A 15,834-nucleotide genomic window follows, 5' to 3' on the forward strand; every position below is an offset into this window, starting at 1 on the left:
TAATAAACAAAATTACAAATTACAAAATATAAGGATTATCAGCATGCTGTGATAAAATTTACGAAAAATTAGTATTTCTAAAGTTATGTAATTTTAAACTTGAATCAGCTTCACCTGCAACCCTGCTCAGAACAGCTGAGTGCACTATTCTGTTTATTATTTGTGTGTAATGGAAAAACACGTGCGTCAATCTTTTCGCGAGTTTTTTTAATAAACAAATAAAAGTAGTAAATTTAACAGAAAACTTTAAGAATTAAAGTGGAAACTTACCTTATTTTAAAGTGAAAGACCAATTAATAATAATGGATACACATGATATATTTCTACAGTTGACAAGAGGAGCGCGGTTTAATTCAAAACCTAAAACTGCAATCAAAGCGGTAAGAACCTTTTCTATTTATAGTTAATAAACAATAAATAAATAGATATTTATATTTTTATTTGCACATATCTGTAGAAACAGGACACGACTGGAGAAATACAAGAAAACAAAACAGCACAATCCATAATTTCTAAAAAAGCAGAGAGTGACGAAGAGGAAACTCGCTCGGACGGCTTCAGTTCTGAGGAGGAAGAAGAGTCTTTTACTTACATAAATGGTAAAGATGATGTTAAACAAATATCAAAGAAACCTAAAAAGACAGTCACCCCAGAAGAAAGGGAAGCAAGACTTCATGAAGAAATGGTATGTATTATTGAAATAATAAATATTTATGAACATAAATTATTTTTTGGTATAATATCATTTCTCAATAGGTGACAACGATACGTAAAGAAAATCTAATTACTGTGCGTGGTAAGAATATTCCCACACCTGTCACTACATTTGAAGACCTAAAAAATGAATATGGCATGTCTGACCGTCTGTTGCAAAATCTCACAACTGCCACTTATTCGAAACCCACACCTATACAAATGCAGGCAATGCCGCTGCTGTTACAGGGACGCAACGTAATGGCTTCAGCACCAACTGGTTCAGGCAAAACGATCGCTTTTCTAGCTCCTATTATCAATGATTTGCGCAAGCCAAGTAAGGTGGGGTTCCGTGCGGTTGTGTTGGCACCTACACGCGAATTGGCAGCACAAATTTATAGAGAATGCGTACAATTGGCAAATCAGACAGCATTAAAAATACACTTCCAAGCAAAAGCAAACAACAACAATGAGACTTCTGGTAATGCGAATAAGAAGTATGACATACTTATATCCACACCGAATCGCGTACGTTTTCTTTTGGAGCAAGAACCACCCGCTCTACATCTAACTGAGTATGTATTAATTCTTAATTTTTATATAATCATCCAATTCTCGAATTTTTATTTAATCTAAATATTACAGAGTCGAATGGCTGGTCATTGACGAGGCGGATCGGTTGATGGAGGAAGGCATAAATAATTTCAAAGACCAAGTCGATGTTATTTTAGCGGCTTGTACAAATAAGAAAAAGAAGTTGGCACTCTTCAGTGCGACATACACAGTTCCAGTGGCGAAGTGGGCGATAAAAAATCTTCCCAACTTGGCGCGTGTAATAGTTGGTCATGAAAATAGTGCTACGAATTCCGTTGAACAAGAGTTGCTGTTTGTTGGTTCCGAGAGTGGGAAACTTTTAGCCATAAGAGATATGGTACGCAAAGGACTGAAACCGCCCGTGTTGGTTTTTGTGCAAAGCAAAGTAAATGAATATATCTTATAAAAAACACTTATTCTAAAACGAAGTGATATTTCAGGAACGTGCTAAGGAACTCTTCCAGGAGCTGCTTTACGACGGCATCAATGTCGACCTCATACATGCTGATCGTTCACAGCAGCAACGTGACAATTGTGTACGCGCGTTTCGAGAAGGTCACATTTGGGTGCTAATATGTACCGAACTAATGGGTCGTGGCATAGATTTTAAAGGTGTTAATCTGGTTATAAACTACGATTTTCCACCATCGGTGATTTCTTATATACATCGTATTGGTCGTACTGGCCGAGCGGGCAGAAACGGCAAGGCCATAACATTCTTCACGCAAAATGACACGCCAAATTTAAGAAGGTACATAATTTAAAATAATGACTTACTTACGGTCATTAATTCTAATAACTTTTCCTTTCCAGCATTGCAAATATTATTAAGGAATCTAATGGGAAAGTGCCCGATTTCATATTAGCTATGAAGAAACAACGGAAAAGCGAAAGAAAGTGGCTGGAAAGCCATGCGCCAAAGCGTGATAGCATATCAACGCGTATATCGAAGAATGTGGAAAAGGAAAAAGATAATGTTGAGAAAAATACAAAACCAATGGCGAAAAAACGTAAGGCCAGTGCTGAATTTGATAAAAAGACTAGCAAAACGAAATTGAACACGAAAAAGTCTTCTAATTCACAGCCTTCGACAAGCAAAAAAATTAAATTGAAAAAACAGCAATAATTTCTTAGAAATATTTTTACATAAATTCGGTGAAATTCATTATTTTTTATTTACAAATAATATATACATATGTATGTATAAGCATATGTCTAATAAAAACGTTTGTAAATATGTTACTCTGTAATTATTTTTTTGTGCATAATTTCTTATTTTTTGTTTTTGTAGACAATTTTTATAGGCACTTTATGGAAATTGCACTTATTGTGTTTCTCTCTCCCCCTTACTGTACTAATATAGGCACATTTAATAAATATTAATATGCTGATATAAAACTAACTAGCTAACTAGCCTTACTTAATATGCATGTATATTTTGAAAAATTTTCGATGGTTATTTCAGTAGTCTTCTGTCTTTCTGCCTCCCCTCTCACACTGGATTGGGCACACTAAGATTCACATAGCCAATCACATGGTAATTTTGGCATTTTACTAGCTGGCCATGGCAAATAGCCGGCGGTTTTGAATACCCAGTAATCGTAGGATACTTTTGTGATTAAAGCAATTAGCAAAATCACCTCGGTGGCTATCAAATAATAAATGTAATCGGTCCAATCGTGCGGCGATTGGCACAATTTCTTTTCGCGCAATTCCATAACATTTTGTGGTAAATTCCGACATCTTATGCTATTATAATCAGGGATGTCACGATTGTGTTCCAACAGCCAATACTGGGAAAAGAAGACACATATAGTTTTTAATAATTAATTATTGAGTTTCAATTTCGTATTTATGTACCTTCAATGTTTTAGCTGAATTACAGTCACAATTCAGCTCATTGCCGCCGAGAAAGATAATGCGTCCAACATCATGATTATCCAATACGTTGCTCAAAAAATATTCGGGAATCTGAAATTATGAAGTTAGGAGTAAAATCGTATGATTTTCTATAAATTGACGAACATAAATGATATAATGCGACCCCTTACGCCATGCCGATCCCTGTGATCCCCGAATAAGGAATCTCAATTTGGAGATCCGTCAAATGGTAAACCAATATAAGCGGATGAAATGGATAGAGCACTTGAAGTCCTGTAACCTTTCAACCGGGGTGAGTAAGCTTTGGACTACTGTCAAGACTTTGTCTAATCCGAAGAGACATGATGACCGAGTTGAAATTCAATTCAATGACCATGCCTCTTCGGACCCGAAGAAGTGCGCGAGCTATTTTTTTGTGCATGCAACGAGTCTCCGCATGACACTGACCACCTCTTTGCATGCCCCACGAACCCTACTCATCTAACACCCTCCTCCCTTTGGTCCGACCCCGTCGAAACAGCATGTTTCTTGGGCCTCCCGTTAGATGACATCGACGACAATACAAACGACACTTACCATCCCAACGGGGATTGAATTTCCGTTAAAACAACAACAACAGTTTTTTTTGCCGGTATTTTATGCTGCACCCTTCGGTAGGCAAAGGCAAACGATGTATTACCCGACGGCTGCGTAAAATGCCAAAAGACTGCGCACCACTTACTTTCACCGATGAGGAAAATGAAAATCGAATGAAATCGTCCAAATCCATTGGCCCTGATTGAATCAACATGCTGATGCTAAAGAATCTTAGCTCGACGGAAGTCACCTCACCAAGGTCCTCAACCTGTCGCTGACCACTCTTCAAATACCTACTGAAACCCGTCAACAAAGGGAAGTCCGATAACTTTTTACTCCCCAGTAGTGAAGACACTTGAGGCCTTCATACACCACCTGTGTATCACAGCACTAAGCGCCATAAACGCACAGATACCAGAAACCACCCTGCGAGAGAACGATTGTCGTAGCGTTAGTCTTGTCAAATGCCTTTGACACAGTCAGTCACACAACGCTGCTGGAGGACAACGAAAAAACTACGCTCACTCCAGGACTGAAGAGGTGGACCATGAACTACCTGTACGGTTGTCAATCATCCGTAATATTTCGAGGTAAAAACTAAAAACTGAGAAAAATTAAAGAAAGGGTTTCACAGGGTGGTGTCCTCTTCCGCTATGCTCAAACGTAAACTTCAATCTCTCCGATCTTTCTATCACTTTCGCTGATGATCGGAACCAAACACACTGGCTGTCACTCAAATCCACAGCGACCATATCTTTCTAACTGCACGAAGGAACACACTTGACCTTGATATTGCACGAGCGACCAAATTCACTACTTTCTTAGAAGATTTTAGACTTGACCTTGATATTGCAGGCGATGACGTTAAAATTCCGACTTTCTTAGAAGATTTTAGGTGTCACATTCGACAGCCTATGCTCTTCACTCCTCACACGACCGCGATTATTGTTAAAGTACAGATCCGCAACAAAATTCTCATGGCGCTAGCCGGCAGCACATGGTGAAAAGACAAAGAAACGTTGTTGACAACATACAAGGCAATTGGCCGGCCAGTCTTTAACTACGCCGCAGCAATATGGTCGCCTGGATGCAGCGAAACGAAGATGGGGAAGCTACAAACATGTTACAACTCTGCACTCCGAACTATAACAGGATGCCTCTTGATGTCTCCCATTGAACACCTACACAGTGAGGTCCGTATGTTCCTAGTTAAGGAACATAATGAACTTCTCTCCACACTGTTTCTGCTGGGGTGTTTTCGCAGAAATCATCCTTGCAGTCTACTGCTGGGAACGGAACCGCCTGCCAGGACCATTAAAAGGTCCTTAACTGCGTCGACGACATAAAACAATATGCCGACCAGATTTCAGACGCAACAAACTTCAGACATGCCCTGACCGCCATTTACAGTGCATCCATTAACTGATTCATCGACTCCCTCTCAGTGAATGAAATACTTGTAGTCAAACCACCAAACATTTAAGATGAAGAGCTCGAGTTGCCGCGAGAAACGAGAGTGACACATTCGCAACTACGTTCTGGATACTAAGCTCCTACTTATCCAGAATCGACCCCACCAACCTCACTGATCTGACACCCCTCTCCTAATGGTCCGTCCCCGCCGAAACAGCACGTTTTCTGTGCCTCCCGTTGGATGACTTCGATGACAACTTATCTAATCCTTAGCATTCTAACGGGAATTAGGTACCCATTACAACAACATCAACAAATAAGCAGCTTCTTGAGAAGAAAAGAACGTGTCCAAAATATAAAACCGATATCTCTAAACCAGAACTAGACTCCATCACCATAATCCACAAAAAACATTTCCAGTTAGAGAGAGCTCGTTATGGAAAAAAATTTGTATGAAATTTGACTTCTATTGTCAATTCGATTCGATGGAGAACTTTGAGTTATAGAAGTTCGAGTTATAGAAATTGAACTGTATGTATACTTTATGGGATATACGACTTTGATCAATTGATCTCGCCAAACTGAACTGAACTGAATATATTTTTATGAAACTTACACTGCTGATAGCATTGTTGCGCAAATAAAGCCTTTGAAAGTGCTCCATAAAGGTGGTTCCTTCAAAATCGTATATTTTGGAAATATTATTGTTGTCCGCTACTAGGTAAATTAAGCTACGATAGGTCGGATTTGTATGAAAATGTTTTCCGATGCTTGTAATCTATTGAAAAAAAAAGAGTTAATAAAAAATTGTAACAAATATAGTAATGATAATATTTGAATAACAACCTTATTGTTCGAAACATTCAGTGAGAACGTGTTTTCTGGCAGCTTTGGCGGCAGCTCAACTAGCCCAAGATTAGAGCAGTCCACTTCCGATATGATTTTGGTTGTCGCCTCCGATTCATCGCCCTGTAAAGGCAAAGTGTGGCATTTGGTGAGTTTTAAAGCGAGACTAATGAATGAATTTCATAGCATTTACCGACAAAGTGGTCACCATGTGCTCCTTCTTGCAAGTACAATTGCCATAACCAGGTATGATGGGGCAGTCGGTGTTCAACGGTCGCGATTTGACTAGCTCTTTGATAGATATCAAGTCGGTTGAATTGAACCAACGAAAAGTGGAATTATGCAAACAGTACGAGTTTTGCTGGTTGACGAACATCAGCGAATCGCGAAAGATGGAATTGTATATGTCATAACAAAGCATATTGTTGTTGCCACTGCAAGTGAAAAATTATTTTTTTTTAGAAGAAATAAATGAACAATAATCATACACACCTCACATCTACAGTTATATTCTGATTTTGATTAAAGTTCGGTATGCTCGTCAAATTGTTCTTCGATATATCCAGCACTTTCAGCGTCGGCGGTATTAAGCCACGTTGCGTAATTTCCGACAAATTATTATTGGACACATTCAGACACTTGATGGAAGAGAATCGTGAAAAGCTGCCCACCAATTTGGTGATGTTACCGTCGGTGATGGCGAGCGATTGCAGCTTCTGGTAGAGGAAATTCGACAAATCCAATTCATGCAGTGTGACATTGCGTATATGTAAGTTTGTCCAGGTAGTTGTGTTACTGCAGGACGAGATCATCGACATGTGTGTTACATTGCAGCAATACCATGACGTGGGCATATTGGTGTACGGTCGACAGTGACAGGTGCCCAAGTGTGTGTGCTGATCGTAAGTTTGTTGATTCCAATTCTCTAGAGTTTTGTCACATAATTCCTCCTCGGCGTAGAAGCACTGAGGACGATATTCGGTTATCTCTGGTTCAGCTGGCGGCAGGCTGGTAGTGGGCACAATCTTTGGCAACGGCAATAAGTTCGGTGGAGGTGGTGGCTGAAAATCTATCAGTCCATTCGGTAGTGGCTCTTGTGGCAACGCCATTGGCTCCTCAACAGGATGTGGTAATGCGTAAGACCCTGGCCAGCAGAGCAAACATATAACCACGAAAAGAATTTGTGTTTGGCATGTCTAAAAGAAGTTAACATATTAAGAGGCAACGTTGATGTTTAATAATTGTTTAAATAATCCAAATATAATACAAAATTTATATAAAATCCCTCCATAGAGTCTTCCTTTGATAAGTCGGACAGAACTCCCTCTCAAGGAGCGCACCAAGTACCTTGGGGTAGTCTTGGACAGCAAATTGCTTTGGAACCACAATGTGGATAAAAGAGTATGAAAAGGCTGAAAATGTCTTGTATGCTTGGCACAACCTGGGGGCTTTCTCCCTCTCTCATGCACCGGTGCTACACAGATATAGTAAGACCAATTCTACTGGTGGACAGGTATGCGGAAATCTACCTACCGGAAGCCAATGGAAAGGGTTTAGCTTGCAACGCTCGGCATAACGGGTGCTATAAGAATCACGGCGGTTTTCGAACTAGTACAAAATCTTGCACCTTTAGACCTTCAGAAAAATCGGCTATTTACTATTGGGAAAGTCGCAGACAAATCCAGAGTTAATACCTACGTGAACAGCTAACCAGCAATCAAGGCATATAATATCGGCAAAAATGTTTCGGGAAGAAGGGCAGCAGCAGAGGGGGTCGCCAAATTCATTTCTACTTGGTGCCAGGTCATAAAGACATCGGCGGCAGTGAGATAGTGGGAGGTTGTGGTAACGGCAGAATTCTGCGAAGTTGACAGTCCTTGGCCGGATAATAATCTGGGTCCGTTCCGGTTGAGTAGACCTGTCTGTCATCCGAAAACGTGACCGACATTGGCAAACCTATGCATTGACTATACGACGATCAGGAGGCGAGCATTGGCAGGAAGGTCAAAACACAATGACCGGGGTGCAAAACTGGAACCTATATCAATGGAAGAGACATTACGAACATGGTTGGATTGGTCACAGTCTGGTGGTGGTGCCCGCCGGCAGAATGGGGCTGACAGATTGAGATGACCGTAGAAATATTAAGAGGAAGGCAGCAGGGAAACAATAGAGCATATCTTGTGCACTTGTCATGCATTGTTAAGGCAACTCTTCAAGAATTTGGGGGCCCACAGTATGAGAGAGTGAAAGAAGTATAGTTAGCGAGGCTACAGAACGTGCTAAAATCCGCGTCAAGTGTTGGTGTCCTAAAGGATGACTAAACCTCTTGGACTACGTAACGGCACTCCATCTGGCATCTCCAAGAACCGAAACTGGTCTAAGCGTGGCTCATTAGCATCCCTGAGTAAAATATGCTTACAACAAGTAATATATTTATATAAATATATAGATGGCCAATCGGCTTTGTAATCAGTAAAGTCGGGTGTCACCGATGTTAATGTGTTAACCTTTTGCCAGATATAACGTCCTATTTCACAATAGACTTATCGATATTTATGCCAACTGTAAAGCAGATGAACTAGCTAGAGAAGGCATCACCCTACAAGTAGACTCAAGAAAGGTTGGAATTTATATCCCTCTGACTACTTGCAGATATTTTATCGACAAACATGTTGTAAATATCGTTGAATCTCGGTGGAGTCAATCCCTTACTCGCTTAACATGCAGACAAATGTGGCTTGAATGGAATATGGGTCCCACATGCCGACTAATAAAACTCAAAAGGAATGATATAAGAACTCTAGTAGTAGTGGTAACAGGTCAACTTCATTAGAAGGACGGGTAGGTTTAGAAAGGACAAAATATAATGAGGCGTTTTTAGTCCCAATGGTTTGACAATGGGCCTCCTAAACGTTTAGGTGTGTCGTCAGACGTCCACCTTACCCCTGGTGGGATGCCAAACTTATTTCAGGTTTTCTGACTTTCGGCAACCCCTTAAGTTAAAGCTTTTTTTTACAAATTTTCTAAGCAGATTTTCTTCTAGTCTGCAAGAGTATCTAATAGACGGTGTTACACGCAACGAGCCAAAATGTTACATTTATTCCTTTAAGGTATTAAAAGTTCGCTAGGTCGACGGTTGCGACCAATCTTTTACTGGGACAATTAGCGCTGTGCAAATATATTTGTTTTGTCTTTTTTTGTTTGTTTTGTAGGAGCAGCTGGCAAAACTTTTTGTGTACATAAAGGATGATGGGTTGTACAGTATACGTCAATTAGCATAACTGTTGTGGGTTTACCAGTTAACGGCAGAAGCTACATAGAAATTGGGTAGGTCTGTAATTGATTTTATTGCTGCTACTTATTGACATACTGTCCTGCACCCGCTGAGGACTAACATTGTTGGAATTACAAAAAGCTTTGGGAGCGGTAATATCCTTTAGAGATGCGTCAGATGACGCGCGGGCCCGAAATAAACATACATACTGTATGTATGAACTTCAAGGTATTACCAGACGATATGGTTTTAATTGATGGATGACACTTGCCAATGTGCTCTACTAATGCGTAGATTAGTGTTAAGTTAAAATGAAAATAGCCGCCCTGAACCCACGCGACGCTAATATAACGCTTGCAATGTAACGTATTTAAAGTTAGTATATATGTATGTATGTCCGTATGTATATATGTACATATTTATGTATATTTAATTGATTTTCACACAATTGGTCCCCAAGCAGCTTGTTTGTGAGTGAAATCTTTAATCGCTTGTTTGCTGCGCTCTTTAGTGCATATTTATGAATAATTCATGAAGTTATTAGCACAATTTCGGAGGTGTGCACACTTTAAGGCACATATAAATCACACACAACTGCTAATTTACACATTATTTAACATATTTCGTATTTATTGACGAGCAAAATGGATAAATAAAAGAATGATTTACATTAAGTGATCGTAATAATTTATTTTTTTTGCATAAATATCTTAAAAAAACTGAATTAGAGAAATATGTTTTAATAAAAAAATGGAATAGAAGCTGTTTTTTTATACAAAAATAGATAAGTACAGAATATGTATGATTTGTGTGAAGTACCACTTGTCCAACCTGCCCTTATTTGTGCCTTTTCTAGAGTTGACTTAATTAGTAACGCCACACTATACCTCATAGGCACTTGTTCAAAAATAAACAAACCGCTCTCTGACGTAGTCAAGCGGAAAGGTTATAATTAAATTTTTACGCTTTGGAAATAGATTGAAAACTGGAAGTATTCTGCTTCCACACTTTCAGCTAATTAGCAGCCAATATGATATGGCGATATCAGAATAGCAAAAAAAATGCAATGATAACAGCATTGTAATTCAATAATCTCAAATTATTTGATTGTTAATTGCTTGAGGATTTTTGTTTTTTATAAAACTGCCGGGGGAAACAGAGGAAGACCTCCATTCCGTTGGAAAGACCAGGTGGAGAATGATCTAGCTACACTTGGAATCTCCAATTGGCGCCAAACAGCGAAAAGAAAGAGCGACTGGCGCGCCGTTGTAAACACGGCTATAACCGCGTAAATGGTGTATACGTCAATAAAGAAGAAGAAGAACTGCATACAAATTATAATAAAACCAATAACTTTTTTCGGCGAATTTGTCAACTGTAACAGAATTTATGGCAAGACTAGGTAAAATAATATACGGTTTCTTACGGTATTTAAATATTTAATATTAGACGGAAAGACTGATTTTTTTTTCGTATTTCCAAGAACATTTGGTAGCTATTTATCTATATACAATAATAAATTTTCAACGAAAAATTTTAATTAAAGTTCAATTCTTCGAAATATATATGTAAGTATATGTAATATGTATAAACAGCCTATCTTTTACTTTATAATATATTAATATTATTATATGCCACACTCTTATGTACATATACTTATTTGCACATCATATACACAGCTTTGTACAAGTACAATTTTCGATAAGGAATTTCGACTACATGTTGACTACCCATGTATAGTATATATGTATGTATGTATGTACATAAAAATATATTTAGGTTTGTATAAGAAGATTTGTTCACGCCTAGGAGCACAGGTGATAACTTCAAGCTGTTTTATCACAAAACTGTTGTTTATCAGGTTTTATTTGGAAACGTTGTTTGGGTTAACAGTTACTATAATTAACTTCTACACCTTTGTTTGTGTTGAACTAACATAAATGAGATTCATTATTTCACGTTGACTAAATATTAACTTCAACAATTTGCAAATCTGGGTAATCTAATACATAGGTAGCGGGGTTTCATAAATTCATATAGCAATAATTAAACTATTTTCACTTTCTACGGGTATCTACAAAACTACTTGATTATAATTAAAATCTACAGTCGACCGTAGAAAAACAGGAACACCGATCCATCAACTGATATCAGTGGTCTAGAGTAGTTTCGGTGCCTTAGATATATTAGTTTAGTTTTGAACAATTAGAATACACCGAAATAAACACATCATTCCTAACTTAATCATAACGAGAGAAATCGACATAGCCATGTCCGTCTGTCCGTATATAAGCGAACAAGTCCCTTGGTTTTAGTATTTGTGAAGTCGATTATAGCTTTGGTCCAACCGAAGTTAACGTTTTTTCTTGTTTTAGTATTCACTTATGATAAGATTAAGATTATTTCGTTACTAAGCAATAAAGTTTAAGACTTATTTCTTAAAATAAGACATTATAATGTTGTTATTTTGACACTGTTTTGTGACATGAAAGTAAGATGTTTATTTGGAGCATTTCGTCTGTAGTGGGTAATGATCATACCCATACTCGAGATCATAAGGGTAGAAATTTATAGGAGGTTTTTATTGTTGTAACGATTATCCGGACACTGTTTTGTTACATGTTAACTGTCATGGAGGTCACTTCTGCGAAAACACCTGAAACTGCTTAGAGAGAAGAATATTATGCTCCTTGATAGCGAGCATATGGGCCTCACTATGAAGATGTTCGATGGGAGACATTAGAAAACATCCTGTTATAGTCTGAGATGCAATGTTCTGCATTTTCTTCATATGCGTCCTGCTGATTTCAAGTGATCTTATTGTGCGTCATACTTAATGACCGGACGGCCAATTGCTTTGTACTTTGCCAAAAACAATCCTTTGCACTTGTCCCTAAGTCGCCTAATAGCGACCTACTTTTGAATTAATCACGGTTGTGTGTGGAGTGAAGTCAACTGAAAAGTTAGTGGTCAGTATGGACTCCTTCCTACAGTTTAAAATAGGGTGGCAGTGGATTTGGCAGGGAAGAGATTTAATGTTTTCAATGCGGTCGTTAAGATTTCCCTGGGTTGGCAGGCTTCCCATGTTTCACCAGTGGGACAACCTCTCCGATTTTCCATACAGCAGTTAAGTGAAGGCATTTTTCACAACTGTCAGATAAGACATATCGGTCAAAGTCAATTATGAAATTCTGTTAATAACTGGAGGATATATAAATTAAATATTTCGACATCGCCAAACCGGATAGCAAAGCTTGACATTCTAGTGTAGTGTCCCTGCCGTCGATGCCGATCGATAAGATGATACTACACTGTGTGATGCAAGATGAAGGCTAGGCCCCCACCACTATCTCGCTCGCAATCTTTACCAACACGTTGAAACCAGCACATCTCAGAAGATCTAAGAAGCTGTTAATCTTAGTTTCTTAGATTGTAGCTATCGATACATATGACTTCCCGGCCCATAAAATCAATTATTTCTTTGATCCTACTAAATAGTTCAGTTGTAAAAGTCGTGATTGTCACGGTTATCCCTTGGCCAAATAAATTCCGAGTTAATTCCGGTATCGTAGAACCGGTTGTTGTGGGAATTATTATTGAACGTCTCTGTGAATGATTTCAATTCTTGGTTTCAAGTACAACAAATTGTTAGAAAGTCTTCTTTAATGTCTTAGGACATAGTTTTGTTTCAAACAATTGTCTGTGCAAACATCGAAAAAGATATTGCATGTTAATCTGTCTTATGCTAAGAAGATCTCGTTGAGTAAGTGATTATATGATGAATATGAACATCCAGCTGGTTACTCGCTGGATAATGGCGAGGTTGCGATCTGCGCCTTCCTCGCCTGTGTCTGTGCTTCGGGGGCAATGCGCACATGTCCCACTGTGGCACTGGAAGTCATATTGGAGCTCACACCGCTGCACCAGGTGATAAAACATGCAGCAAACCACACCATGCTGCTAATGTCAGCAGAAGGCTGCGGTAGAGGAAAGTTAATGTCCTCCAGACAGATGGACGTACTAGCGGAAAGCACACCGCTAGTCCTCCTCCCAAAGGACGGCACAACGAAGAAAATAAACTTTAAAAGAAATTTCAAAGTTACTCTCGGCAGCAAGACGGAGTGGAGCGATTCCACGCTGGAAAGACTGCTGGAAGACAGTACCATTCAGTGGTACACTGATGGCTCAAAAACACCGGAGGGTATTGGGGCAGGTATTGCGGGACCGCGTACTAAGCTGTCCATACCAATGGGCTGCTTCCCAAGTATCTTCCAGGCTGAAGTTTTTGCCATAGGTCAGTGCGCTGAAGTCAACCTCAGCCGCAACTATCGCAACCAGCGTATAGCTATTCTCAGTGATAGCCAAGCGGCACTAAAGGCGATTTCATCATATGAGATCAAATCGCTTTTAGTTGAGGAATGCATAGAAAGGCTAAACCGCCTGTCCTTGTGCAACCGAGCACTGCAGGCTCAGGAAGCACTTGTTCAACATGGGCATAGTCTCCTGTGCTAACTGCCGGTTCTGCGACCTGGAACAGGAAACACCAGCACACCTAATCCTGGATTGCACAACAATCTGTGGAAAAAGGCTTAAGGCCATGGATTCCATCTATATCAGCAGGGATCACATCACCTCAGTAGCGCCCGGCAAACTCCTAGAGCTATTCAGGCTGCTGGGACTCTGGGAAGACATGTGATATCGTAGAGGGCACAATAGACCCTAGGTCGCGGTGCATTACCTCATAACATTTATCTATCTATCTATCTATCCAGCTGGTTCCCTGTCCGAAGTGCAGCGCAGCCTTCAATTGTACCTTTTACTACTATTTCCGTCGAATCAGTACTTCATCATCATGAACTGAATCAGATTGTATGACAAAAAAGTCTTTAATGTAAGGACTGGGTTTTGATCTATCAGTTTGTACGGCAGCTATGGCTAATGGCGATATCGGGTGTTCGGAGAAAGTTCCTTCTTCTAAAGAAAATAAAGTTCATAAAAATTCAGATCGATATCCCAAAAACTGTTGGCCTAGCTCGATATGTACCTACAGACGACACAGCTAAATTGACTCAGCACATCATGCCGATCATTTCATACATATATGTATGTATGTATATTTTATTTCTGGGAGTTATAAACTACTTGGCAAACTTGATATATGTATGTATGTATACTTTGAGATCGTTAACAACAACAGACACACCTGTTGCTTCTAAAACAATTATTAAATAAATTTCAACAGTTATTTTCTTTACAAAAAACTATATTTACTTAACACCGTATTTGTAAACAATGCATACGTATGTATATACATACATACTTATACGTGCGTAAGACTTAGTATACTATATAAAAAATTGCATTAATATAGCGCGACAATATTATCTTTAGTTCTTGGGCACTACTTGGGATATGTATAAATAGATATTATTGAAAGCATTGAGGCAGCACTTTGAATGTAAAAGTACGATACTCACATGCAATTACAAAATTTGTCAATATACATAAGTATGTATAAGAATGATAGATAGAACTGAATGCTATTGCATCCCAAGTCCAACTTTAAAAGCACTTGACTTTATATTTTGTCATCCTAAAAATAAGTACGTAGACTGAAGACACATTTTTTCATATTGGCAAAATTATTGTTATCAGTAATTTTTAACTTGTATGACTTCACACCTACATACATATTTATATATTTACATATGTATATTCAGAGTACGTACATATGTATTTACAATAATTTGTATTTAAAATAATTATTTAGGCATGTTGGTACTTACATATTTATCCAACTGATTGTAGAATATTTCCATTTTATATAAATTTATAAACAACTTGTCTATTGAAAACATTCACTCTAAATGCCGATGGCAACAAATACCATCATTATAATAATTTATGACCAATTTAATAAGCAAATATTTTACACTTTTCCGCTTGTGTACACTTTGTACGTCTTTATTATATTTGTTTCTCACAAAATAGACAATGAAACAATAATGCAAATGATTCAACAAAATTATCTTTCATCTACATTTAAAACTGTAGCAAATATGCATTATAAAAATGGTGAATATGTATATTAAATACATACAAATTCATCGCTTTTTGGAACAGTATAGTTTACTACTAGACGTATTTGCTAGTTTTGTATCATGGACGGCTTTTCTTGAAAGCTATATCGTTGATTTTCAATTATTTAGCATTCAAGCAAGTTAGTTCACCGACACCAGTTGCTTCACATTTTACACTTTCATTTTGTTTTGCTATTCACTGCTGTTGCCGCTCATCAACTGTGGAGGAGCTAAAGCGATAAACAGCCCCAACACACTGGATTGTGAGAAATTGGCGCTGAACCAAAAAGAGATTGGGGCGAAGTAGACATGTAAAAAATAATAAAAGCAATGAAATAAATAATAAGAATCGGAGTTGCCAAGACGCAATTCTTTTGTTTTAGAGCAGAAAATATTATTTAATTTCATTATTATTTGCAATTATTTAAAATGTTTTAAACTTAGGCACAATACGCTTTGTAGTAAATAATTTTT

At 38.3% G+C, this 15,834-nt stretch overlaps 2 protein-coding genes across 3 annotated transcripts; one reads left to right on the forward strand and one right to left on the reverse strand.

The window, feature by feature from the left end:
• Window positions 1-177: 177 nt before the first annotated feature.
• Window positions 178-2,537, forward strand: LOC126760521 (probable ATP-dependent RNA helicase DDX52). Of its 2 annotated transcripts, none has more exons than XM_050476214.1 (6): window positions 178-380; window positions 458-685; window positions 757-1,268; window positions 1,339-1,672; window positions 1,728-2,038; window positions 2,101-2,537. In XM_050476214.1, exons 1-6 carry the CDS (start codon window positions 303-305, stop codon window positions 2,411-2,413), a joined length of 1,776 nt encoding a protein of 591 aa, XP_050332171.1. In that variant the 5' UTR covers window positions 178-302; the 3' UTR covers window positions 2,414-2,537. The 2 variants fall into 2 exon arrangements, with proteins under 2 accessions (XP_050332171.1, XP_050332172.1); XM_050476215.1 differs by having other exon boundaries at window positions 464-685.
• Window positions 2,414-15,628, reverse strand: LOC126760522 (protein halfway). The gene is made up of 7 exons (XM_050476216.1): window positions 15,067-15,628; window positions 6,496-7,199; window positions 6,197-6,437; window positions 6,004-6,126; window positions 5,774-5,935; window positions 3,148-3,258; window positions 2,414-3,080 (listed from the first exon to the last, which is right to left on the reverse strand). The coding sequence occupies exons 1-7, from the start codon at window positions 15,136-15,138 to the stop codon at window positions 2,799-2,801; spliced, it is 1,695 nt and encodes a 564-aa protein (XP_050332173.1). The 5' UTR covers window positions 15,139-15,628; the 3' UTR covers window positions 2,414-2,798.
• Between the last annotated feature and the right edge of the window lie 206 nt (window positions 15,629-15,834).

Source organism: Bactrocera neohumeralis, chromosome 5 (genome assembly GCF_024586455.1).
Source record: "Bactrocera neohumeralis isolate Rockhampton chromosome 5, APGP_CSIRO_Bneo_wtdbg2-racon-allhic-juicebox.fasta_v2, whole genome shotgun sequence".
NCBI lineage: Eukaryota > Metazoa > Arthropoda > Insecta > Diptera > Tephritidae > Bactrocera > Bactrocera neohumeralis.